Source organism: Malus domestica, chromosome 06, assembly GCF_042453785.1.
Source record: "Malus domestica chromosome 06, GDT2T_hap1".
Lineage (NCBI taxonomy): Eukaryota > Viridiplantae > Streptophyta > Magnoliopsida > Rosales > Rosaceae > Malus > Malus domestica.
The window spans coordinates 11,845,372-11,868,327 of NC_091666.1; the positions used below are offsets into that span (position 1 = coordinate 11,845,372).

Sequence of the window (22,956 nt, forward strand, 5' to 3'; positions counted from 1 at the left end):
AAAACTTAGAAAAATTGTCCAAAAATTAAACCATAAACCTAAAAATAAGGCGGTTTGGCACTCCTAGTGGGTTCGGCCACTAGGGGTAAAAACCCCCTAAACACATGTCTAGAAGAATAAAACTTATCCTTTTATAGGAGCTGATGCCTTCTGAAAATATGATATCTCCATAGATTTAATAGCATCTTCAAGATGTTCCACATTGGCAAAGTTAGACTCACAACGAGAATGATATTTGGTAATGGCCTAGGCAGTTGCTCGGCATATGCGTGACCAATGATTCTTTGATCCATAGTGGTAGCACATGTCTAGGTCAGTGGAAGCCAATGGAACGGTATATTTTCCCTTGTTCTTGAAGTTTGGAGCCTTAAGGACAAGGGGTTGGCGCTTATGGGTAAAATTTCCTCCCTTGGGTGGGCCTTGGTTTTATTGACCTTAGGCCCATGGGTGGGTTTGCCGCCCATTGCCATGACCTTGACGATTCTTTCGTCGTTTGTGGCTGCTAGAATTTGTCACATGCGCTTCAAGCGGAGCGTTCGAACCAGTAGGTCAAGCTTGATGATTTCTCATCAAAAGTTGGTTCTGCTTTTCAGTGAGAAGTAAAACAGAGATCAAATCCAAAATTTTGGTGAACTTTTGTGCCTTATATTGTTGTTACAGGAGAATATTGGTGGCATTAAAGGTCGAATAGGTATTCTCAAGGAGATCTTCGTCTGTTAAGTCCACTTTATAGAACTTAACCAGTGATCAGATTCTACAAACTTGAAAGTTGTATTCATTTACAGACTTAAAATTTTGGAAGCGTAAATGCTACCAGTTGTGTCTTGCTTCAGGTAAGTAAATGTCTTTCTGGTGATTGAAACAATTGGCTAGAGTAAATTAGAAGGTGAGTAGGTCTTCCTCAGCGAGGTACTCAGTTTGTAGTGCATCATCGACGGGGTTGTTGTCGGTAGGTTCTTCGATGGTGGCTATAATACCCTTTGCAGTAAGATGGAGTTTCATTTCTTCAACCCACTTCAGGTAGTTTCTTCTAGATATTCCTAGAACGGTGTAATCGAGCTTGTTCAAGTTCGACATGTCCCTAAAACGGAGGGTACAACAAAACGTGGTTAGTCATATGGTAATCCATAGACATATATCATAGAACATTCGGGTTCTATAGTCATGTATTAGTTTAATTTAAACATGAAAGCTACAGGTTTCATATTGTAAGTTTTGAATGAAAACTTCGGGTTTCAAAAGTACTAAATATGAAACTACAGGTTCAATTCAGCTTTATGAACAATTTATTCATAAAGGAAAGGTTCCTACAAGAACACATTTAGATTTCTTAAATATGTACAATTATGAAGTTTCAAGAACACAAAATGCAATATGCTGGTTTAAGTGTAGTGAATTTGAGTTGCTTCGGGAACTCAAGTCTGTGAACTTTGATAGGAGCATATTTATGCGACTTAGTTAGCTTGTTTCTTGGCATTTATGTTGTTAGTTCATAGTTATTTTAGTATTTTAAGCTATTTTCGTGTGTTTGTATGTCCAAAGGGTTAACGTGGCAAAGAAGTGCATTTTGGAGCATTTTTGGAGCATTTTTGGGCATGGAATGGATGACATATGCTTGGAGCAAAAGGAATGGACGAAATTTGAAGTTTGTGCATCATCGTGTCCCTATAAATAACCATTTTAGCACACTTATTTCACCCAACACATCCATTCACCTACCACTACATCCACTCATTTCACCCAACACATTCACATACCACTACATCCACTCATTTCACCCAACACATCCATTCTCCAAACATCCACCCACTACACCCATTACATCCACTCATTACCAAACATCTACCCACTACACCTATTACATCCACTCATTACCAAACACTCATACACTACACCCATTACATCCACTCATTATCAAACCTCCACTCACTACACCCATTACATCCACTCATTACCACAACCCACTACGCCCATTACATCCACTCATTACCAAACATCCACCCACTACACCCATTACATCCACTCATTACAACTCCATACACTCCTCTCCCTAGCATATAAATACATCCACCCTTCACCATAATTTGGGAGGGCCATCATCCAAAGACACCACATCATCTACACAACTCTCCACCCTTCACCATAACTCACCTATATCCATCCACCACCACAAGAGGCCATCCATTCACCACTCACACCTTGGTGCCGCATATCATGCATTCATAGTTACAATTGCCTCGTCAACGCTTATGATTTTCATGGAACGTAATGATCTTTAATTGTATCTCTATTATGCATTCATATAGGGGACTTTTAGAGAATGATTTGGGTTGTCGCATGCATTCATCCAATTCAATGAGTAAAGGAAAATCTGAGGGTTAATTTGTGCATCACGGTTAATCTGGGGTGTTGAGCATCATAGTTTATTGAAAAGCAATTGGAGATTGATTTGTATGCAAGTGTGTCATGTGTGGAGAAAGACCTTCTAGCTAGCCCATCATTCATCCAAAACAACCAATTTCGTGCAAATCTGTTTAGTTCTAGTTTCTGTTTTGTTTTACTTTATTTTCGTCCAAAACCCAATCCCCTTTTACTTTAGTGTGCCTAATTAGTTAGAATCTGTTTTAGTTTGTGTTTTTAAGTGTTTTGAGTCTATAGAGTCTAGTTAAATGTTTTTAAGTTTCTTTTTGTAAGTCAGTTTAGTTTAGATTAGCAATCCCTCCTAATCCCCGGTCCAAAACGATCCCTACTTATACATATACTACAATTGTCAAAAGAGGGTTTAATTTGAGTGCTTAACTTTCATAGCATCAAGCTTCGGGACTACGCAAGGATGTCAACAGTTCAAAGTAGAAAAATAAATTATTGAATCGTTAATGTCCAAAAATGATCTTCGGGCTAATAATCTTGGATTAATTATCAGATTAATGGACTACTGGTCACTTTTAATGACAGACAAGTCATATTAGCTTCGATTGACAATAAACCAAGTGATAATTAAATTAAAATATATTAGCGTAAACCAAAGTACCCCAAAAAATATTTGGGTATGATTTATAATGCGGGAATGCCATAAATTGGCATTGGGTCCAAAAAGTATCACGGCCAGCCAAAAATAGGCTGGCTGGGTATAAGCCCTATAGCAAGGCTGTAGGTTGTTGGGCCTCGAGGAGGGGCAGTGCAAGCCTAGCAGCTCTAAGGCCTAGCAAGCAACGCGGGCTTGTTGCAGGCAGGCCTGAGGCATGGGTTAGACCTATCAAGCAACTGGTTTGCTGCAAGTTTAGGCCAGGGACTTGAGACAAAGCCCAACAATTTAAAAGTTGTTGGTTTGGGTTGGAGAAGGTGCAAGCCCACGGTAACCCTTACTAGGCTGAGGCCTAGTGTTCGTGTAGGCGCAGCAAAGCCCAAAGGGCTGCTTGATAGGAGCATATTTATGCGCCTTAGTTAGCTAGTTCGTATGCATTTTCGTTATGTTTTCTTCATTAAAGTAGTCTTTTAAGCTACTTTCATGTGTTTTCAGGTTTAAAGGACATATTACATGAAATGATGCAATTTAGCTTTTGGAGCAAAAAGTGAGCTTGGATTGAAAAGGACATGCTTGGAACACAAGGTTGGGATGGAATTGAAGAGTTGAAGATTTGAGGTTTCCTACTTGAAGTAGGAAAGCTAAGCCTAAAAGTTTCCATTTTGGGTTGATCTTTCCTAAATCGGAATTGGCAACCAAAGTTTCTAAAAGTGGGAAGTTTCTATTCTTGGAGGTTTCCATTTTCGTGAGTTTCTATTCTTGGCTTTGGGCTTTTAGATGACTTAAACCCTAATTCCTTGTGGACCCTAAGCCTATGCCGCACCCTAGGCCCCTTTCATTTAATTTCTGCCATATTAAAGCCTAATCCATCTCCCCTAGGGTTTGGGCCGCACTTCTCCCATTCTAGAACACCAATTTCCTTGCCTTGCAAGGCTTTCTAGAAGCCCTAACCCTAGCCCACTCCTTGCCGCACCCTAGGCCCTTTTTCTCACCAAATTTCTGATTGTTTAACTTATTTTTCTGGTGGATTTGGGTTTCTAGAAACCCTAATCTGATTTGTTAGGGTTTTTAAGTGCATATATATTTATTTTCTACACCTAGCCGCTTCATCTCCCTCTCCACAATTCAGAAATCGTCTAAACCCTATTCCCATCTCTGCCGCAGCTATCATCCATTCCAGCCACCATTCATACACCTTGCCGCAACCATCCCTTTACTCCAGCCACCATTATACACCTCCATACACCATCCATACCCCTTGCCGCACCACCATATCATCCTAACTCCATTCCTAAACAAAAACCACATCCAAAAATCCCTTTAACCATCTCTGCCGCAGCAAGGAGAAGAAGAAGAGGAGCTTGACGTGCAGAAATTCAAAGTGGAATTCTTGGGCGTTTTAGGTGTAATCTTTCTTATGTCTTCGATGTTTCAATTCAATAAACTTTGTGTTGTGAGTATGAGGAACTAAACCCCCTTAGTTGGGGGGTAATTCGAAACCATGTACATGCTTGCAATATGATTTGTTTACATTCAGTTGTTATTTCATAAGTTGTGGATTCAATTCGTTCATCTATTTGATTGATAATTTATTTGTGTATGTTGATTGAGAGTGCACGCTTAGTTTTCATGCATGAATATGATGCTAGATTATGAGGGAGTTTCACCTAATAGTTACAATCTTATAATCACAAGTAGTGAAGGTCGCTTGAAAACGATCGCGTTGAATGAATTCTTAGCATAAGTTTCATGCAATTCATAGTAACAAATGCTTCGTTAATGCTTATGTTTTTCATAGAACGTAATGATTCGTGCTTGTATCTCTATTATGCAATTCATGTAGGGAACTTGTAGGGAATGTTTTGGGTTGTCGTATGCAATCATCCAACCTAATAACTTGTGGAAAAACTGAGGGTTAATTAGTGCAATTCACGGTTAATTTGGGGCGTTGAGTATTTATAATTTATTGGAAGAACAACTGAAAATCGTTTCATTTGCAAGTGTGACATGTGTGGAGAAGAACCTCCTAACTAGCCTTTTAACCATCTATTTCACCAAAATGGTTTTTGCAATCTGTTTTAGTTAAAGTTTCTGTTTTTGTGTTAAATTTTCGTCCAAAACAAACCCCCCTTATTTTAGAGTCTTAGATTAGTTAGAAAGTGTTTTGATTTGTGTTTCTAAGTGTTTTGATTCAAGTTTTCATCCAATTTCGTCCAAATTAGTGTAGGTGCTCAAAACTGCCCAGAAAGTGGTTTTTAGGCAGTTTTGAGTCTTCTAGTTGCTGTTTTGAGTTCTAGGGTTGTTTAAGTGTTTTAAACTTTAGTTTTGCATTCTTTGAGTCTAGTTTAGTGTTTTAAACTTTGTTTTTGAGTTTTTAAGTCAGTTTCCAAGTGTTTAGCAATCCCTCCTAATCCCCGGTCTAGAACGATCCCTACTTACATCTTTACTACAATTTGACAAAAAGAGGGTTTAATTTGTGTGCTTATCTATTTCGCATCACTGCTGCCATAGTCTAGACGTCGCAACGATGTCGTTCTAGTGGCGTGCTCGACGCAGCTAGGCTGCAGGCCAGCTCAATGCTCGACGGTGGTGTTAGAAGTGGCACATTGGCGAGCCACAGCCATGCAACATTAATTCCCAATTTTTGTTTTTTTGTTGACTTTTCTAGGGTTTAAAGAACCCTAAATTGCTTCTAATTTATTTATATGCTTTGACTCACAAATTCTACATAGCAAAATAATAATTGTGTAATGCATGAAACGTACATATATGTTGACAAATATATAAAACATATACATCGGAAGGAATATCGAAAGGAAAATGTTTTCATATATTTGTCAACATATATATATATATCATGAAAAATGTTTTCATCATTCGTGGACGTTTCAAATATTGTACTTTATTTTAAGCGTACCTGATTGGTTGAAAACAAATAAAACTCTTTGAATTTTGTAGAAGAAAGTCTCATCCAACAATCCTTTAGTTCCTTAGCTTCTGACAAGAGCGTGTTGATAACGTGTTTGTAGGCCTAATTTACTAAACTATTCTAGGGGAATAGAGAGGGGAGGCCGACTAGAATAAGAGAGAGAAAAGAGATTTAATTGTGAGATGTGTTGTATCATCCCATTATGTCTTTATTTATAGTAGTATGATATGTTAAATTCTTAGCATAATAAGAATACAACTCTAATATAATACTATCTAACTTAGGAATATTCGAAAAAATACACTAAACTTTACACAATCACATTCATATTCTAAATACGATTACAACAACAATATATAACAACAAAAATATTTTTAAAGAAAAGATTTGGGCTTCCAACGGTGAGTGAATAGACCGAAGGTTCCAGAACCCCAAACAAACCCCACTTTCCCTAGAAGCCTCTGGTCCCTTACACATTATTGATCTATCTTATATAAAGCTCGCCCTTTCGTCGCCCCCTCAATCCCCTCCACCCGCAATCCCTCTACTTTCTCTCAAATAGGTTTCTTGAATCCCTAAACAGCCATGGCCGACGAAGCCAAAGCCAAAGGGAACGCCGCTTTCTCCTCCGGCGACTTTACCGCCGCCGTCAACCACTTCTCTGAAGCCATCGACCTCGCTCCCACCAACCACGTCCTCTACTCCAACCGATCCGCCGCCTACGCCTCTCTCAACAAATACTCCGAAGCCCTAGCCGACGCCAATAAGACTGTCGAGATTAAGCCCGATTGGTCCAAGGGCTACAGCCGGCTCGGCGCCGCTCACTGCGGATTGGGCCAGTACAACGACGCCGTTTCGGCTTATAAGAAGGGTCTCGAGATTGACCCCAATAACGAGGCTCTGAAGTCTGGTTTGGCCGACGCTCAAGCCGGTGCGGCCCGCTCCCGGGCTGGACCTCCGCCTATGAACCCATTTGGGGATGCGTTCTCAGGTCCCGAGATGTGGGCCAAGCTCACTGCGGACCCGTCGACCCGAGCTTTCTCGCAGCAACCTGATTTTGTGAAGATGATGCAGGAGATTCAGAAAAACCCTAGCAATCTCAATTTGTATCTGAAGGACCGGAGGGTTATGCAAGCCCTTGGGGTTTTGCTCAACGTGAAGTTACACGGTGGAGCGGGGGCGGAGGATGAGGAGATGCCTGAGTCTCCGCCGGAGCAGAAGCAACCTGAGCCCCGGAAGGAGGAGAAGAAGCCGGAGCCCCAGCCGGAGCCGGAGCCGGAGCCAGAGCCGATGGAGGTGAACGAGGAAGAGAGGGAGGCGAAGAAGAGGAGGGCCGAGGCAATAAAGGAGAAGGAGGCTGGTAATGCGGCTTATAAGAAGAAGGACTTCGACACAGCGATTCAGCGCTACACCAAGGCCATTGAGTTGGATGGTGAGGACATTTCGTTTATCTTGAATCGCGCTGCGACGTATTTGGAAATGGGTCAGGTATGGATTGCATATCTAGTGTTTGCCATTTATTTTTAAGCTGCATAATAATGTTTACACTCTGATTGGTAATATAGTTGACTGTAAGCTTGTACTGTTAGTATAATTTAGTGTTCTTCGTGGATACGCTGTGATGTTTATTGATTTAGATGAAGCTCCTCGATGCTGTAACTTTAATGATGATGTTACACAAAACGAGCTAGCTCAATTTAGAGTGATGTATAGACCTAGCCCCATAAGTTTAGTCGGTCTAATAATAATTTGTGGTTTATAAATTGCCCACGAAAATGAAAAAACAATTGAAGTTTATCCCAAGGACTTATGATTTAGCTGCGACGCTGCACAGATTTTATTCAGTTTTTCTGACCTGACCGTTGTCTTTTGTTAATTATGCTATTGTTTGTCCTTATGGTCTGACAAATTTGGACTTGGGATGTCCTCTTCAACAATGCTTGATCACCTGAGGCTGAGCTGGCTAGGCCCAAATTTCAGTAATCCTCCTTTTCGTATCATTTGTAGAAGTTCATGTTACAATTTGGATGTGGTAGAATGTCTACACAAAAAAGTGAAACCTCTTTCGGCTTCATACTTGCATATTCGGTGTTCTTTTTTATGGGTCATATTGTTGTTTGCATTCGCTCCTTGCTTGGTCATGCTATACTTGTTATAGACTTTGGTTTTCTGATGTGAAAGGTGAAAGTAGTCTTGACCACTAGTCTTGTTAACAACTTTATGCTTGGTCGTAATATTGGTATTGTTAGCTTGTTATGGATTATTGATTTGAGTGCATTGTTAAATTATATCAGTTTGAGGACTGCATTAAGGACTGTGAGAAGGCGGTGGAAAGAGGAAGAGAGCTAAGGTCTGACTTTAAAATGATAGCAAAAGCTTTGACTAGGAAGGGAACTGCCTACGTGAAGATGGCGAAATGCTCTAAGGACTTTGAACCTGCGATTGAGTCATTCCAGAAAGCTCTCACAGAGCATCGCAACCCAGATACCTTAAAGAAATTGAATGATGCTGAGAAAGCAAAGAAGGATCTAGAGCAACAAGAGTATTATGATCCGAAGTTAGCTGATGAGGAGCGTGAGAAAGGTTTGTCTTTAAGTTTCATGTGCTTATAACTTCCACCTCCTTGAAACTTTATTAATGCTTGTTTTTATCTGTCTGCATCGAGTGGTTCTGTGACATGTATTTTTACTTATGCCTTCCATGTCTCTCTAGCTTGACTGCTTGTCGATGATGCGCAGGAAATGAATATTTCAAGCAGCAGAAGTACCCAGAGGCTATTAAGCAGTACACCGAAGCTCTGAGAAGGAACCCCAAAGATCCAAAGGTGGGAGAACCTCCTGTGTTCTTATATAGTTGATCATCATCCAAATGCGTTTTAAATATTGTCTGACATTTCATAGTTTGATTTAGGCATATAGCAACAGAGCTGCATGTTATACAAAACTCGGGGCAATGCCCGAGGGGCTAAAAGATGCAGAGCAGTGCATTGAGCTTGATCCAACCTTTGCGAAGGGTTACACCAGAAAGGGTGCTGTCCAGTTTTTCATGAAAGAATATGAGAAAGCTTTGGAAACATACCAGGAGGGGTTGAAACACAATCCTAGCAACCAGGAATTGCTTGATGGTGTGCGAAGGTGTGTTTACATGAATTGTTCTACTCCGTGTTGCTTAATTTTTAGTTCATGTTTTGTGTAATGCTGGAGAGCACCACTTGAAATTGATTGCAGATGTGTAGAGCAAATTAACAAAGCTAGCCGGGGGGATCTGAGTCCCGAGGAATTGAAGGAAAGACAGGTGTGTGACTTGCCAAACTTCTTCATTGGTGATTTAGTTTCTCAAGATTGTCATACGTTATTGAGTTTGTTGTTTCTTGCAGGCTAAGGGAATGCAGGACCCAGAAGTTCAAAATATTCTCCAAGATCCTGTTATGAGACAGGTCAGCATAATTTATAGTGTCGCTGTTGTGTCATGGTTTCCTCGTTAATTCAGTTTTATTTTGTATACGTGGTGTATGAATGTTTAAAGTTCCGTTGGTCGGAATGTGTTCAGGTGTTAACCGACTTCCAGGAAAACCCCAAGGCTGCTCAGGAACACACAAAAAACCCTATGGTGATGAGCAAGATCCAGAAGCTCGTCAGTGCAGGAATTGTCCAGCTTCGGTAAGTAACGGGAAAGTCTTGACCATGTAATCAGAAAGAATCCTTTGCCATCCAATTGTACTTTTCAATTATTTAATGTCCATTTGAGTAATTAGCTTAGAATTTTTCTCTTCGGAAAATTTTGTGATGTATCTACTGTTTTGGTTTTAATGTGGATGTTTTTTCATATGTTGGAATTTCTCTCTCTCTCTGTGCTCACCACCCTATGGATTGCGTCATATGAGTTTTTAAGTTTAGTTTTGAGATCTGTAGTGAAGTTTAGAGATTTCTATAGTAAATAGATTAAATTAACGTTAGTGAGGTTGAAAGCAAGTTTAGATGATCGTATGCGAAAGCTAAAAACAAACTCAAAAGAACATGAGATTTACGTGGTTAGGCGTAAAGCCTACTACATTCATGGGTGAAATGCGGCGAAGAATTTCACTATATAAGCAGAGATCACTCTTTCTTCACTATCCAAATTTCATAAATTACAAACTCTAAACCAAACCATTAGAGGACTAACGGAGAAGATTCCCTCTAATTGCTTTCTAACTCACGAACTCACAAATTGATTCTCATCAAGTTGTCAAACAAATAAGCCATGAAATGCCACACTCATGGCTCATGCATTTGGCAATTTTGTGAGAATCAAGTTGTCAAGAGAATGTGGGAGATTCTTCTCCGTTTGTTCGAATTCTCTACTCGTTTGGTTTTGGATTTATAATTTTTGAGATTTGGGTTGTGAGAGTAACATTGTTTTGTATTCTTCGTTTGCTTAGTAAAATTTCTTGCTGTGCTTTGCTCTCGTAAATGTAGGCCTTTATGCCGGACCACGTTAAATCTCGTTCTTATTCTAAGATTGTTTATTTCTTTGCTTTCATCTACGACGTTAGCATTTGGTACTTTATTAAAATTCACTTCCGTTTGCGCATAAAATTACAACACAAATTTATGAGCGGAATCCTTTTTAGAAGAAAAATCACTATAAACTCTCAATATCTTTTGGTACAGAGAAAAAATGGGGAAAAGAAGGGGAAATAAAGACCCTCATTTTTCTTAAATAATGAGTTGGGATATAATTTATATGGTCCCTCTGATCATACAGTGTAACAAAATCAAGCAGCAACTTCTTCCTCCTTGGCAGCAAGCTAGTTCTGAATGTGCTGAGGAACAACATCAAACTTAGCTAACTGCATGGTATACTATGCACGACCTTTTGTCATGCCCCGTAGCGTACTAACGTACTGAAACATCTCTGCAAGAGGAACCAGTGCATCCACCACCTTCATTAATACCGGCACAAACGATTAGTAAGTGCAACATGATTACCAGTCCATAATACTTCGTCAAGATTCAAAGGTAATTGGCAACACATGCTCACTACCGGCAATCATAAGCATCAGTCGTCTTAGAAATCCTTTTACATACCTTGAGACCACCAGGCTTGTCATTAAAGCTGTTGATCTGTCCTCTCCTTGAGTTGAGATCACCAATAACGTCTCCAAGATGTTCTTCAGGTGTAACAACTTCAACTTTCATTATTGGATCAAGCATTTTCGGGGCAGCTTTCTTCATTCCATCACGGAAAGCCCCTCTTGCTGCCAATTGAAATGCCAACACGCTTGAGTCGACATCTTGGTAAGAACCATCTACTAGTACAGCGCGTACGTCGACGACAGGAAAGCCTGCAAGTACACCGTTACTCATACACTCCTCTAATCCTTTCATCACCCCAGGAATGTATTCTCTTGGCACTGCACCTCCCTTCGATTTCACCCTTAAACTCGTATCCACCACCAGGCTCCATTGGTTCAAATCGTACGGTGATATCTGCAAACTGACCTTGTCCACCTGATTGTTTCTTGTGCACATACCTCACTTCTGAGGTCCTGCAAATGCTTTCCTGGTAGTTAACCTGGGGTGCTCCAACATTCGCTTCAACCTGCACAGACCAAGCAATCCCAGTTATGAACATCCAAATCAACAACATATCCAAAGCATTCAATTGTTTAAAAATTCGAAAGGAATAACAATTAACACATTTCAAGGAACTATTTAAGACAATGGCCTATCTCAGATAGTCGAGAAAGAATAAGTCCGTATGCAAACTGGTTTCAGAAAACTCCCAAGAGATCACAAAACTGTCCGTAGGTACACCTTTTATACGCTCATATGTGTATATTCATACATAAGATACAAGCATAAACATGGTTGAGATATAATTGTCCAGACGACACCATGCCAAAACAAGAAAAGGAACAAACAAAGAAAAAAACATCTCACAATATCATAAGGATCATAAATAAAATGGACAATGAGAAACATGGAGTAGTAGACACAGACCTTAAATCTCTCTTGAGCCGATCAACAATAATTTCAAGATGCAATTCTCCCATTCCTTCAATCACTGTCTGGTTTATCTCTTCTTCCCGTGAGAAGTGGAAAGAGGGGTCTTCTTGAGCAAGCTTAACCAAACCAGCTCCCATCTTGTCAACATCAGCTTTAGTCTTGGGTTCAATGGCCACCTTAATCACAGGATCAGGGAAGTCCATTCATTCAAGTACAATAGGATGTTCGAGGTCACTCAATGTTTCACCAGTAATGGTATCTTTCAGGCCTGCAAGCGCAACAATGTCACCAGCTAAAGCTACCTTTACATCTTCCCTACTGTTTGCATGCATTTCTAGAAGCCTACCAATCCTCTCCTTTTTCCCCTTGTTTGCATTTAGCACATAGGATCCAGCTGTTAGCTTTCCCGAGTTCTAGAAGCATCCTCCTCAGCCTCAGCAGCCTCAGACCTCAGTCTCTCAGATTCTTAGACTCTCCCTCGACTCCCTCTCCCTGAGTCCCTCTCCCTATCCCTCTCCCTCGAATCCCTCTCCCTATCCCTTCCCTCGACTCCGACTCACAGTGCTCACCTCAACACTCTCACAGCGGTGTCGCGAGTTGCGACCAACATCATCACCCCCCATCACCACCTCCGCCGTCGCAACCACCATCATCACCCCATCACCACCGTTGAGGACACTGCTACTACCAGTACCAAGGCAAGTACCAAGCATCATCCCTCTAAAATTTAGGTAATTTTGAATTAGGTTTTACTATTAATGTGAATTTCTGGTGTAGGGATTTTTAGGGGTTTTAACTTAGAATTTGTATATTATTTTGTATCTAGGTATGTATATTATTCTTTACTAGGTATGTTTTCGTATATATGTTTTCGTATATATGTTTTCGTATCTAGGTACGTATATTATTGATTCTGTACTAGGGGTTTTAAGTTAGAATTTGTAGAATTTGTATACTATTGAATTTCAATATATGTTTTCGTATCTAGGTATGTATATTATTCTGTACTGTATTTAACAGATAGCATTGATGTTTCATGTATCATACGACATGTATTCATCATTCATCGTTTCAAGTAGTATATTAGTTTGTGCTATCTCTATTCAAATTTATTCCAGGCACGTTGAAATGAAACAAAGCTTATTTATTGATATCTCTAAGAAGTTACAAATATGTACATATACACGAGTCAAAATAAACAAACAAGAGGGAGCCTTCACAAAGGTTGCTTAGGAGAAGTCTCAGCAGTCGGTAGAGCCCCAGAAAGAGAAGGCACCGGAGGGGGACCATTCGGAGCCTCAGTACTGGACAGCACCCTAGAAGGAGGAGGCATCGGAGGTTGATCATTTGGAGCTTCATTACGCGATACAGCCCCAAAAAGACGAAGACAATAAATGCCTTTGGAACAAACCCACAAACCTCTGATGATCATGTAAAATCTGACCATCAGATTCCTTCATCTGGTCAAGCTTCCTCTTCATGTTTGTAGCATAGTCATGAGCGAGCCGGTGCAACTGTTTATTCTCATGCTTGAGCCCTCTAATCTCCTGTTTGAGACTCATCACTTCAGCCGCCAATGATTCAACTTGGCGGGTTCGAGCAAATAGGCGTTGGGCCATATTAGACACAGAACCTGCACACTGAACAGTGAGAGCCAGAGAATCCTTAACAGCCAACTCATCAGACCGTTTGGAAAGTAGTCTGTTATCTTTGGGAGTGAGAACGTTCCTGGCCACCACCGCAGCGGTCATATCATTCTTCATCATGGAATCCCCAATGGTAAGAGGACCAGTAGGGGATAAGAAGGATGGGCGCCATATGTTGTCTGGAGAAGGCGTGGCTACCTCTTCAATAAGGTTCAAGTTAAAACGACGGTCGGAGGGGCCAGACATTTTCAAAGGTGTTGAAGAGAAAAGAGGTCGGACAAATCAAGATCTTAGAAATGCAAGAAGGGAGCTTCTACTGGTGGAGATTCAAGTATGCTTTGGAACTTAATACCAGCCTCTATAAAAATCCGCACTCGATGGAGCTTCAGAAATCGAAGAGGCGCCTGCTCAGAAATCGAGAAGGCGTCTGCTTTCTCAAAAGTTGGGCTGCTCAAAGACCACGAGGGCCGATCTCAGGAATCGAAGAGGCGTTTGCTTTCTCAAAAGCTGGGCTGCTCAAAAACCACGAAGGTCGATCACAGAAATCGAAGAGGCGCTTGCTTTCTCAAAAGCTGGGCTGCTCAGAGATCACGAGGGCCGATCTCAGAAATCGAAGAGGCACCTGCTTTTTCAGCCTTGTCAGCACCTGTCACATGCACACTCAACTTTGCGGAAATTACGGGCATTCTGTCGAAGATTTCTAGTGAAGTAGAAAGCACGTGAATGTTACTGTTCAATCATTCACTTTCCACACGCAACATCAGCTCACGGGTACCACAGATAACTTTGCCAAAAATCTCTGACAAAGTTTAGACACGTGAAGCTTCCAGCTCCCATTACATCGCTATGACCAAGAAGGGTAAAAGAATAGCAAAGAAAAAGCATTAACAAAGTTTAGACACATAAATTTTGAAGGTCTAGCGACCATATTATTACCCACAAGGGTAAAGGAACAGGACCATTGCTGGATAATTGGAAAGTCCCTGTGGGTCAACCTCTGTGCTCCGTGGCAAGGTAGACTAGCAAACAGGCTTAACCTTTACTCACATTCGAGAAAACACTCCTAACAAGATTGCTTACTTCAAGATCGAAGAGGCACCGTCCTCCGAATCTCGAGAGCCAGACTCCCAACATGATTACTTTATCAAAAAGCGACGAGACACCGCTCTTCGAATCTCGAGAGCCAGACTTCTAGCAAGATTGCTTTCTTAAAAATCGAAGAGGCACCGTTCTCCGAATCTTGAGAGACAGATCCCTGACAGGATTGCTTGTTCGAAAACCGAAGAGGCACCGCTCTCTCAACTTCGAGAGCCCCTTAGATAAAGCTTGTCTGTAATCCTCACACCGCTTTCTCAACTTCGAGAGCCAGATCTCCTTGGATAAAGCTTGTCTGTAATCTTCACACGTAACATCAGCTTTCCAGATACCACAGACCACTTTTTCAAAGTGCTCTGACAGAGTTAAAACACGTGAAGCTGGCAGCTCCCACTACCGTGCTATGACCAAGCAGGGTAAAAGAATAGTATTACTCCTTGTTAGGGAGACTCCTATATATGTCGACCTCCATCCTCAACGGACAGGCAGACCTGCAAAAATGCTCAACCCTTCCTCATATCTGAGAGGGTACTCCCAACGAAGCCTCTCGAAATACTCAGCTTTCTTTCCCCCCGAGAATACCTCTGCAAACAAGCTACACTAAAGCAAGAATATCTTATATCATCAGGGTTAAAAGCAAGAGTATCCCATATCATGCTTTTTCCCTGTCTTTTCCTTTGGCCTTGGAATCAAGCTTCCAGTCCGGAACTGACTGCCTGGAACCCCATTGCTCTCGAGTACTCATCTTCAACATCTTATGCTTCCCGAGAAGATACCACATCTGCCTGAGGAACAAATAGAGCAAGTGAGAAGGATACAAGGAAGCATGTGGAGACAAGCGCAACAGAACACGTGCCGATACATCCACTACTTTGTCAACAGCAAAAGTATCCCATATCAGCAGGGTCGAACGTACTCTAGATTTGATGGACTTGTTTTGACCCTCAAATTCTTCAGTCGGCCTTATACTCTGGCGGAAACAAGAAAACCCTCCAGCCCAGTTCAAGAATAAGCTTGTGGAAAGTTACTTCTTCAAAAGCAAAAGTATCTCATATCACCTTTTCTCATTTTCTTCTCTTTATCCTTCATGCTACCTGCAAGATAAGGAGAAGGATAACAATCAGTCGGAACTCGAAATCAAACTTCTGATCTGGGACTGATTGCTTGGAGCTCTGATTGCTTACCTTTTCTGTCACCTCTTTCAGCAGATCCCTTAGCTCGGCGACTTGGGGGACCCCTACTACAGGGTTTGTATCGCGCTTGACCAAGCCTGAAACTACAAGTAAGCGTCAAGTGAAATTGATACATTACCTTGTGCATCTCCACCAGTTAAAGATACCACCCCTGGAGGGAGGAAGAGTACTTCCAAAGAAGATGCCACATCTACCTATGAGACAGATAAGGCAAGTGAAGACGATACCACACTTCGGTACTTAAAAGTTTCGTGATTACGAGATCATTCTTCCACAATATTTCCTAATGTCATTTGTACTAAATCATTCACTTGTACTCATTAAAGGAGAGCTTGAACCTATATAATGTGTAAACCCTTCACAATTAATGAGAACTCCTTTACTCCATGAACGTAGCCAATCTGGGTAAACCACGTACATCTTGTGTTTGCCTCCTGTCTCTATCCATTTACATACTTATACACACTAATGATCGGAGCAATCTAGCGAAGATCACAAACTTAATATTTAAGATGATATTCTTTGGTGTATGCTTTTCGCAAACAATATAGTGTTGATAGATGAAACGCAGGAAGGGGTAAACGCGAAGCTTAACCTTTGGAGAGAAGTGTTGGAATCTAAAGACCCTCGCCTAAGCCGATCAAAGACAGAATATATGGAGTGCAAGTTCAGTGCAAACGGAGGCCAAAATGAGTTAGGGGTGAGGATCGAAGATCAGGAAATACCAAAGAGTGACCATTTTCGCTACCTAGGATCTATCTTGCAAAAGAACGGAGAATTTGATGGAGATCTCACCCATAGAATACAAGCTGGATGGATGAAGTGGAAGAGTGCATCCAGCGTGTTGTGTAACCGTCGTAGGCCACTGAAGCTCAAGGAAAAATTTTATAGGACGGCAATAAGGCCGGCAATGCTGTATGGCATAGAATGTTGGGCGGTGAAGCATCAACATGTAGGTGTAGTGGAGATGAGGATGCTTCGTTGGATGTGTGGGCACACGAGAAAGGATAAGATTAGGAATGAGGATATCCAAGGTAAAGTAGGAGTAGCCGAAATTGAAGGAAAGAGGAGAGAAAATCAGTTACGGTGGTTTGGACATGTGCAAAGAAGGCTTACTGACGCTCCGGTTCGAAAATGTGACCACGGGACAGAGGTTCAGGGCCGAAGGGGTAGAGGAAGACCTAGGAAAACTTTGGAAGAGACCCTAAGAAAAGACTTAGAGTACTTGGATCTAACGGAGGACATGACACAAAACCGAACGCAATGGCGTTCTAGGATTCATATAGCCGACCCCACTTAGTGAGAAAAGGCTTTGTTGTTGTTGTTGTTGTTGCTGTAACTTATTAAGTTGTGGTTAGATTTTCTGACCAGTTTTCATTTTGGTTCCTATAGGCAAGGTTGGTGTTCCAAAGCAGTTGATTGTCACTAAAGATCCATCATCTATTCTAAATGAAGTTGATAAAGCTGGGCTAAAATTGCCTCTGGGTAGAGTTACTTTATCCTTCTTCTCGTGTGTTTTGGGTATGTTTTCAGGGGCATTGGTTTTTTCTTTTAGTGTTAGGACACAGTTTCCTCCTCTAAATGAAACCGATTATGGCATCTATATACCAACGTGATGGTCGCACAAGGATTTATTGATATATCCTAGAGATCCTCTGGATTTCCATGGCTAATGTTTTCATGGTATGTATAGTCATAATGATTGGCAGGAGGCAGGCTTCTTTGAACAATTTGGTAGGGGAGCTTTGTTGTCAACTATTGCAGACTGATGAATCCCGACTTGGATACTGCAACTATTGACCTCTGTTTATTTTGTATTTCAGTTGTCAAACCACTGGTTGTGGATGGTAGTGCCAAGTCACATGAACTATTTCTTGCTTACGACCAATGCTCCATCTCAGAACTCGAACCTCCCTTGGTCCTGCAGGAGTTTGTAAATCACGGTATAATGTGGTAATTGGTACTTGATTACTATTTCTTTTTCAACCACGTTGTTAATTATACTTTTTCTACCTCCTGTTTGCCGCATTGTAGGTGGTGTTCTCTTTAAAGTTTATATCGTTGGGGAAGCCATAAAGGTTGTAAGGCGTTTCTCTCTTCCCAATATCAGTAAACGTGAACTAGAAAAGCTTGCTGGTGTCTTCCGTTTCCCAAGGGTTTCATGTGCTGCGGCTTCAGCAGACGATGCAGACCTTGACCCTAGTGTTGCTGGTAAAATCCTTTAAAAATGTTTAATACATTGGTTGTTATAATAAAAAGCTTTTTCCCTGTTTTCTTCAAACTTGTATGATTTTCCTTGCTGTTTGAAAAATGCTGTTTCAATGATACGTTGCTAAAACTACCTTATTGGTCCTTGGGCCCCTTATTTAAAAATGGCATCATTGTTGCAGAACTTCCTCAACGGCCTTTGTTAGAGAACCTTGAAAGGGAGCTCCGCCAACGATTGGTAACCTCTCTCTCTCTCTCTCTCACTCTCTCTCTCTCTCGTTGTGCAATGGTAGAAGTTAAGAATCGACTTTTTCTAGGGCCTTCGGCTATTTAATGTTGATATGATTCGAGAGCATGGGACAAAGTATGTTTTTTATGTCATTGACATCAACTACTTTATGATAAAATCACTAGGTACAAAACATTTATATAGTAAAAACAGATTGCAATCTGCACAAACTGCACTGCACATATTGCAATCTGCACAACAAACTGCACTGCACTGCACAGATTGCAATCTGCATAATCTGCACAAACTGCACTGCACTGCACAGATTGCAAACTGCACAAACTGCACAAACTGCACAAACTGCACAGATTGCAAACTGCACTGCACAGATTTGCACAGATTGCAACTGCACAGTCACACACTGCACAAATTAATAACATGATGATACTTCTCAGCCTTTTTGGTCTTTTGTCGGTCAACAATTTGTGTGTTGTGTGTTCACTCTGTTTAATTGTGCTGCCTGCTTCTGTTTCCCATCCCAGAGAGTAATTATTTCGAAATATCTTTATTTGACTAATGAATATAGTTCCATTATTTGATTTTTACAGATTTTTACATAATGTCTCAATCTCAAAGTCAAAGTACCCCTAGTAGTACTAATGTAGCATCATCTACGGCTACATCACCATGTCCTCCACAACCAACACAAGCACAACCCATACAGTACTCAAAACCATCAATGCCTCCCCCAAACCCCTCATCCTCTAGAAAAAGAAAAGCACCACCTATTCCAAAGACAAAACAACCAACTATAATAGCTTCACTAGAGAGATCTTCTTCTTAGAGATCTTGGGTTTGGGATCATTTCACTAAGTGTACGGTCTCGGAAATGCAAGAAGTAGAAAAGGATGGAAAGAAAGAGAATGGGGAGGTACACGTATTGAAGGCTAAGTGTAACCATTGTAATTCTTTTTTTTGCATGTGATACTAGTGGGGGTGGAACCAGTACTTACATTAAACATCTCAATAAACATTGCAAGTCATATAAACCAATTGATGAGTTGCAAAAGGTTCTAGGCAGTTCTAGACCTTCTGGGGATGGGGATGGGAATGTCAAAAACATGCTTGTTGCTAAAGGGTGGAGCCAAGAAGAAAGTGTGGAAGGTATTATTGAGTTTATTGTGCTCGAGGAGATACCTTTTAGTATTGTGGAGAATGAAGGGTTTAGGCGGATGATGTGCAAAGTCCAGCCTAGATTGCATGTTCCATCTCGGAGAACTATGATGAGGGAGTTATTCAATATGTATGATAGCATGAAAGATCAGTTAAAAAAGGAGATACACAATCATAGAGTGAGCTTGACTACTGATACATGGACAAGTGTGCAAAACTTGAACTACATGGTGCTAACTGCTCATTTTGTGGATGATGATTGGAATATGCACAAAAGGATTCTAAACTTTTGTTTGATTTCAAGTCATCAAGGCTAAGAAATAGGGAAGATGATTGAGCAATGTTTGGTTGAGTGGGGGATTGAAAAGGTAATGTGCATCTCAGTTGACAATGCATCGACTAATAAGGTGGCAATTGAGTATGTTGTTTGTAAAATGCAGAAATGGCCTAATAGTAAAATGATTATGAATGGGAAGTTTATGCATGTGAGGTGCTTAGCTCATATTATCAACTTAGTAGTGAAACATGGGTTGAAAAGGTTAGATACAAGTGTGGATGGTCTTAGAAATGCCGTGCGGTTTGTGAGGTCAAGTCCCCGAAGGTTAAGTTATTTCAAGAAATGTGTGGAGAGTGAGAAGTTGGATAGTAGGGTTCTAGTTGTTATGGATGTGCCTACTAGGTGGAATAGCACATACATGATGCTAGAATCTTGCATGAAGTTTCAAAAAGTATTTGAAAGGATGATCGAAGATGATGAAGCCAATATATACACCACCTATTTCAGTGAAAAGGTGCTTAATGATGAAGGAGAAGAAGTGGCGGGTAAAGGGAGGGTTGGACCACTTAAGGAGGAAGATTGGGATAGTGCAGAAGTGTTTGTGAAATTTTGGAAGGCCTTCTATCTTATAACTTTGAAAGTTAGTGCAAGTAAGTATCCCACATCTAATACTGTTTATGATGTCATTGTTGTGGGAAACGAGATTGAAAAGCTTTTTTTGCCTGAATATATGCAAACTGGAAAACCTGTAGAGTTGGTGCTACATGATATGGCATTCAACATGAGAGCCAAATATCGAAAGTATTTTGGTTCAATTGAGTCCCATAACCAAATATTTGTAGTTGCCCTTGTCTTAGACCCAAGGTTCATATTGAGGCACTACATGCACTTGTGCCGAAAGCAGTTACAACTTTCTGAAGAAGAGATTGAACAGAAAAGTAATGAAGTGAAGACATTGTTGAAGGCGATGTGTGATGAATATGCTTTCCAAGCTTTCGGTTCACAAACACAACAAAAGGGTAGAGAAGATTTAGTTCTTGACACTTCTTTTTCAAGGGTAAAACAATCATCTTCTAGTGTGCCAACGGAAAATCCAATGATATTTAGTCAAATCATGGATGATTGGGAGAAGGAACTAGAAGACACTGAGGATATTGTGCTTGCACATGAGGTGGATAGGTATCTCCTTGACACTGTAGAGAAAGTACCACAAGGTTCACAATTTGACGTTTTGAAATGGTGGAAGTTGAAGGGGAGGAGCACATATCCCACACTTGCTTTGGTAGTGAAAGATGTCTTGCTAATTCAAGTGTCAATAGTTGCCAATGAGAGTGCATTTAGTGCAAGAAAAAGAGTAATTCACCCTTGTAGATCATGTCTCCTTCCTTAAACAGTGGAGTCATTGATGTGCCTCCGAAACTGGATAAGAAGTGAACCAATTGGCAGCATTGAGTATGAAGCAAGTCTTGCGGAGCTTGAATTTTATCAAGAGTGTGAAGAAGGTAACTATTTTGTTTTTAATAGTTTGGTTTATAACTTTATATTAATTGGTTTACAATTAACGTTTGTTCTTTATTGTAGAATATAAAAGAAAAAGAGCAAATACTATCTCTACAAGTTCAACCATCTCACCAAGTGTTCTTGAAGCTCCTCAAACGAATAAAAGAAAGGGAATTGTGGTAATATTTTAAACTCAAATGAATGAACTTTAAATTTCAATGAGGATAATATGATGTTGGACTTTAAAAATGTCATGTTTACATTGTATTTTTGCTTACAGATTCAATGAGGATTGTTGTCGGAACTTAGGCGTTGGAATTTGAAATTTATTGCAGATGTGTGCAAATCTGTGCAATATGTGAAATCTGTGTCTGTGCAAACTGCAATGTGTGAAATCTGTGTCTGTGCAAACTGCAATCTGTATTCTGTGTAATTTTTTTCAAATTGCAATCTGTACTATTTTTTTTTTCAATCTGTGCACTGCAAAATGAAAAACTGCAATCTGTGCAGTTTTTTCAAACTGCAATTTGTGGAATCTGTTCTGTGCAGTTTTTTCAAACTGCAATTTGTGGAATGTGGTATCCGTGAAATTTTTGAAATCTGTGAAATCTGTGGAAATCTGTGAAATTTGTGAAATTTGTGGAATTTGTGTAGTTTTTTTCAATCTGTGCAATCTATGCATTGCAAAATGCAAACTGCAGTTTGTGCAGTTTTTTCAAACTGCAATCTGTGCAGTTTGTGAGAAATTGTAAAAAACTGCAATTTGTGCAGTTTCTCACAAACTGGAAAAAACTGCAATCTGTGCAGTTTGTGAGAAATTGCAAAAAACTGCAATCTGTGTAGTTTGTGAGAAACTGCAATCTGTGTGCAGCAAACATTTTTAAAAAGGAAAAAAAAAGGACCTGTGTACCTAGACCGAACCAGCCCGTTTCAACCGGGCCGGGTAAGGTCCGGTTCCTATTTTCAGAATTATAATGCCCGGCCTGGCCCGCCCCGTCTCCTTTAATTCCAGGTCCGGTCCGGTCCGGTCCGTTCAAAAATGGGCCCGGCCCGGCCCGTGCCCAGCCCTAATTGGTGATGGATGATTTATGTCTTTAATGTTAGACAAAACATTTTCTTACAACCCATCCCAATCAATTTTTTCTCACCTACCTATCCACTTGCACAAAACTTTTTCAAATTTTGAATTTTTCACCAAAACCTTCCCCCCCCCTCATTTTTCACTACCAAAACCGGCCACCCCTTAGTGGGGGTACTTTTGGGGCCTTTTATGCAATTACATAAAGTTTTGATACTTTTGTGTATTTGCACTTTGACCCAAAAGTTTGCGTTTTTACGTTAAGGCCCTAAAACGCTAAAGGACAAATTGTTTTGCTCCTTTAATGAAGTTGTGTAATTGTTGAAATTTTTGGGTTCTAGTTGTAATTACATGAAGTTGTGGACTCTTGTGTTTTTACAAAGTGACCCCAAAAGTTTATGTTTATGCTTAATGGCCCAAAAGTTGAGGTCATTGTTTTTCGGCCCAAATAAAATGAGAACAAAATGGTTTTGTCTCTTTAATGAGAATTGGATTTTCATTTCATTTAGTTCCATTTAAATCAATTCTATGAATCCGAAAACCAATTGTTTAAGTTGCTTTCTTAGTTAATTTGATTGATTAAGAAAAGGGTGATTATGAACCAAAGGCCTCG

The 22,956-nt window shown here is 40.5% G+C and overlaps 2 protein-coding genes and 1 pseudogene across 2 annotated transcripts; 2 read left to right on the forward strand and 1 right to left on the reverse strand.

The window, feature by feature from the left end:
* Positions 1–6,343: 6,343 nt before the first annotated feature.
* Positions 6,344–9,781, forward strand: LOC103412249 (hsp70-Hsp90 organizing protein 3-like). The gene is made up of 7 exons (XM_008350842.4): positions 6,344–7,442; positions 8,249–8,537; positions 8,693–8,778; positions 8,865–9,088; positions 9,182–9,248; positions 9,331–9,390; positions 9,504–9,781. The coding sequence occupies exons 1-7, from the start codon at positions 6,540–6,542 to the stop codon at positions 9,615–9,617; spliced, it is 1,743 nt and encodes a 580-aa protein (XP_008349064.3). The 5' UTR covers positions 6,344–6,539; the 3' UTR covers positions 9,618–9,781.
* Positions 9,782–10,543: 762 nt separating this feature from the next.
* On the reverse strand, positions 10,544–11,675 carry LOC103445686 (elongation factor G-2, chloroplastic-like; annotated as a pseudogene).
* Positions 11,676–12,823: 1,148 nt separating this feature from the next.
* LOC114825442 (inositol-tetrakisphosphate 1-kinase 4-like) lies at positions 12,824–18,435 on the forward strand. Its single transcript, XM_070823146.1, has 5 exons — positions 12,824–12,839; positions 17,271–17,363; positions 17,702–17,821; positions 17,913–18,089; positions 18,269–18,435. Exons 1-5 carry the CDS (start codon positions 12,824–12,826, stop codon positions 18,418–18,420), a joined length of 558 nt encoding a protein of 185 aa, XP_070679247.1. The 3' UTR covers positions 18,421–18,435.
* The last annotated feature ends 4,521 nt before the right edge of the window (positions 18,436–22,956 follow it).

Excerpts from the sequence above, each read along its gene's own strand:
- LOC103412249 (XM_008350842.4), top strand. The coding sequence starts at position 6,540 with ATGGCCGACGAAGCCAAAGCCAAAGGGAACGCCGCTTTCTCCTCCGGC. Across the intron at positions 8,538-8,692 it reads TGATGAGGAGCGTGAGAAAG|GAAATGAATATTTCAAGCAG; the intron begins GTTTGTCTTTAA and ends GATGATGCGCAG. Across the intron at positions 9,391-9,503 it reads AAGATCCTGTTATGAGACAG|GTGTTAACCGACTTCCAGGA; the intron begins GTCAGCATAATT and ends GAATGTGTTCAG.
- LOC114825442 (XM_070823146.1), top strand. Across the intron at positions 17,364-17,701 it reads TGGGCTAAAATTGCCTCTGG|TTGTCAAACCACTGGTTGTG; the intron begins GTAGAGTTACTT and ends TTTGTATTTCAG. Across the intron at positions 18,090-18,268 it reads CCTTGACCCTAGTGTTGCTG|AACTTCCTCAACGGCCTTTG; the intron begins GTAAAATCCTTT and ends TCATTGTTGCAG.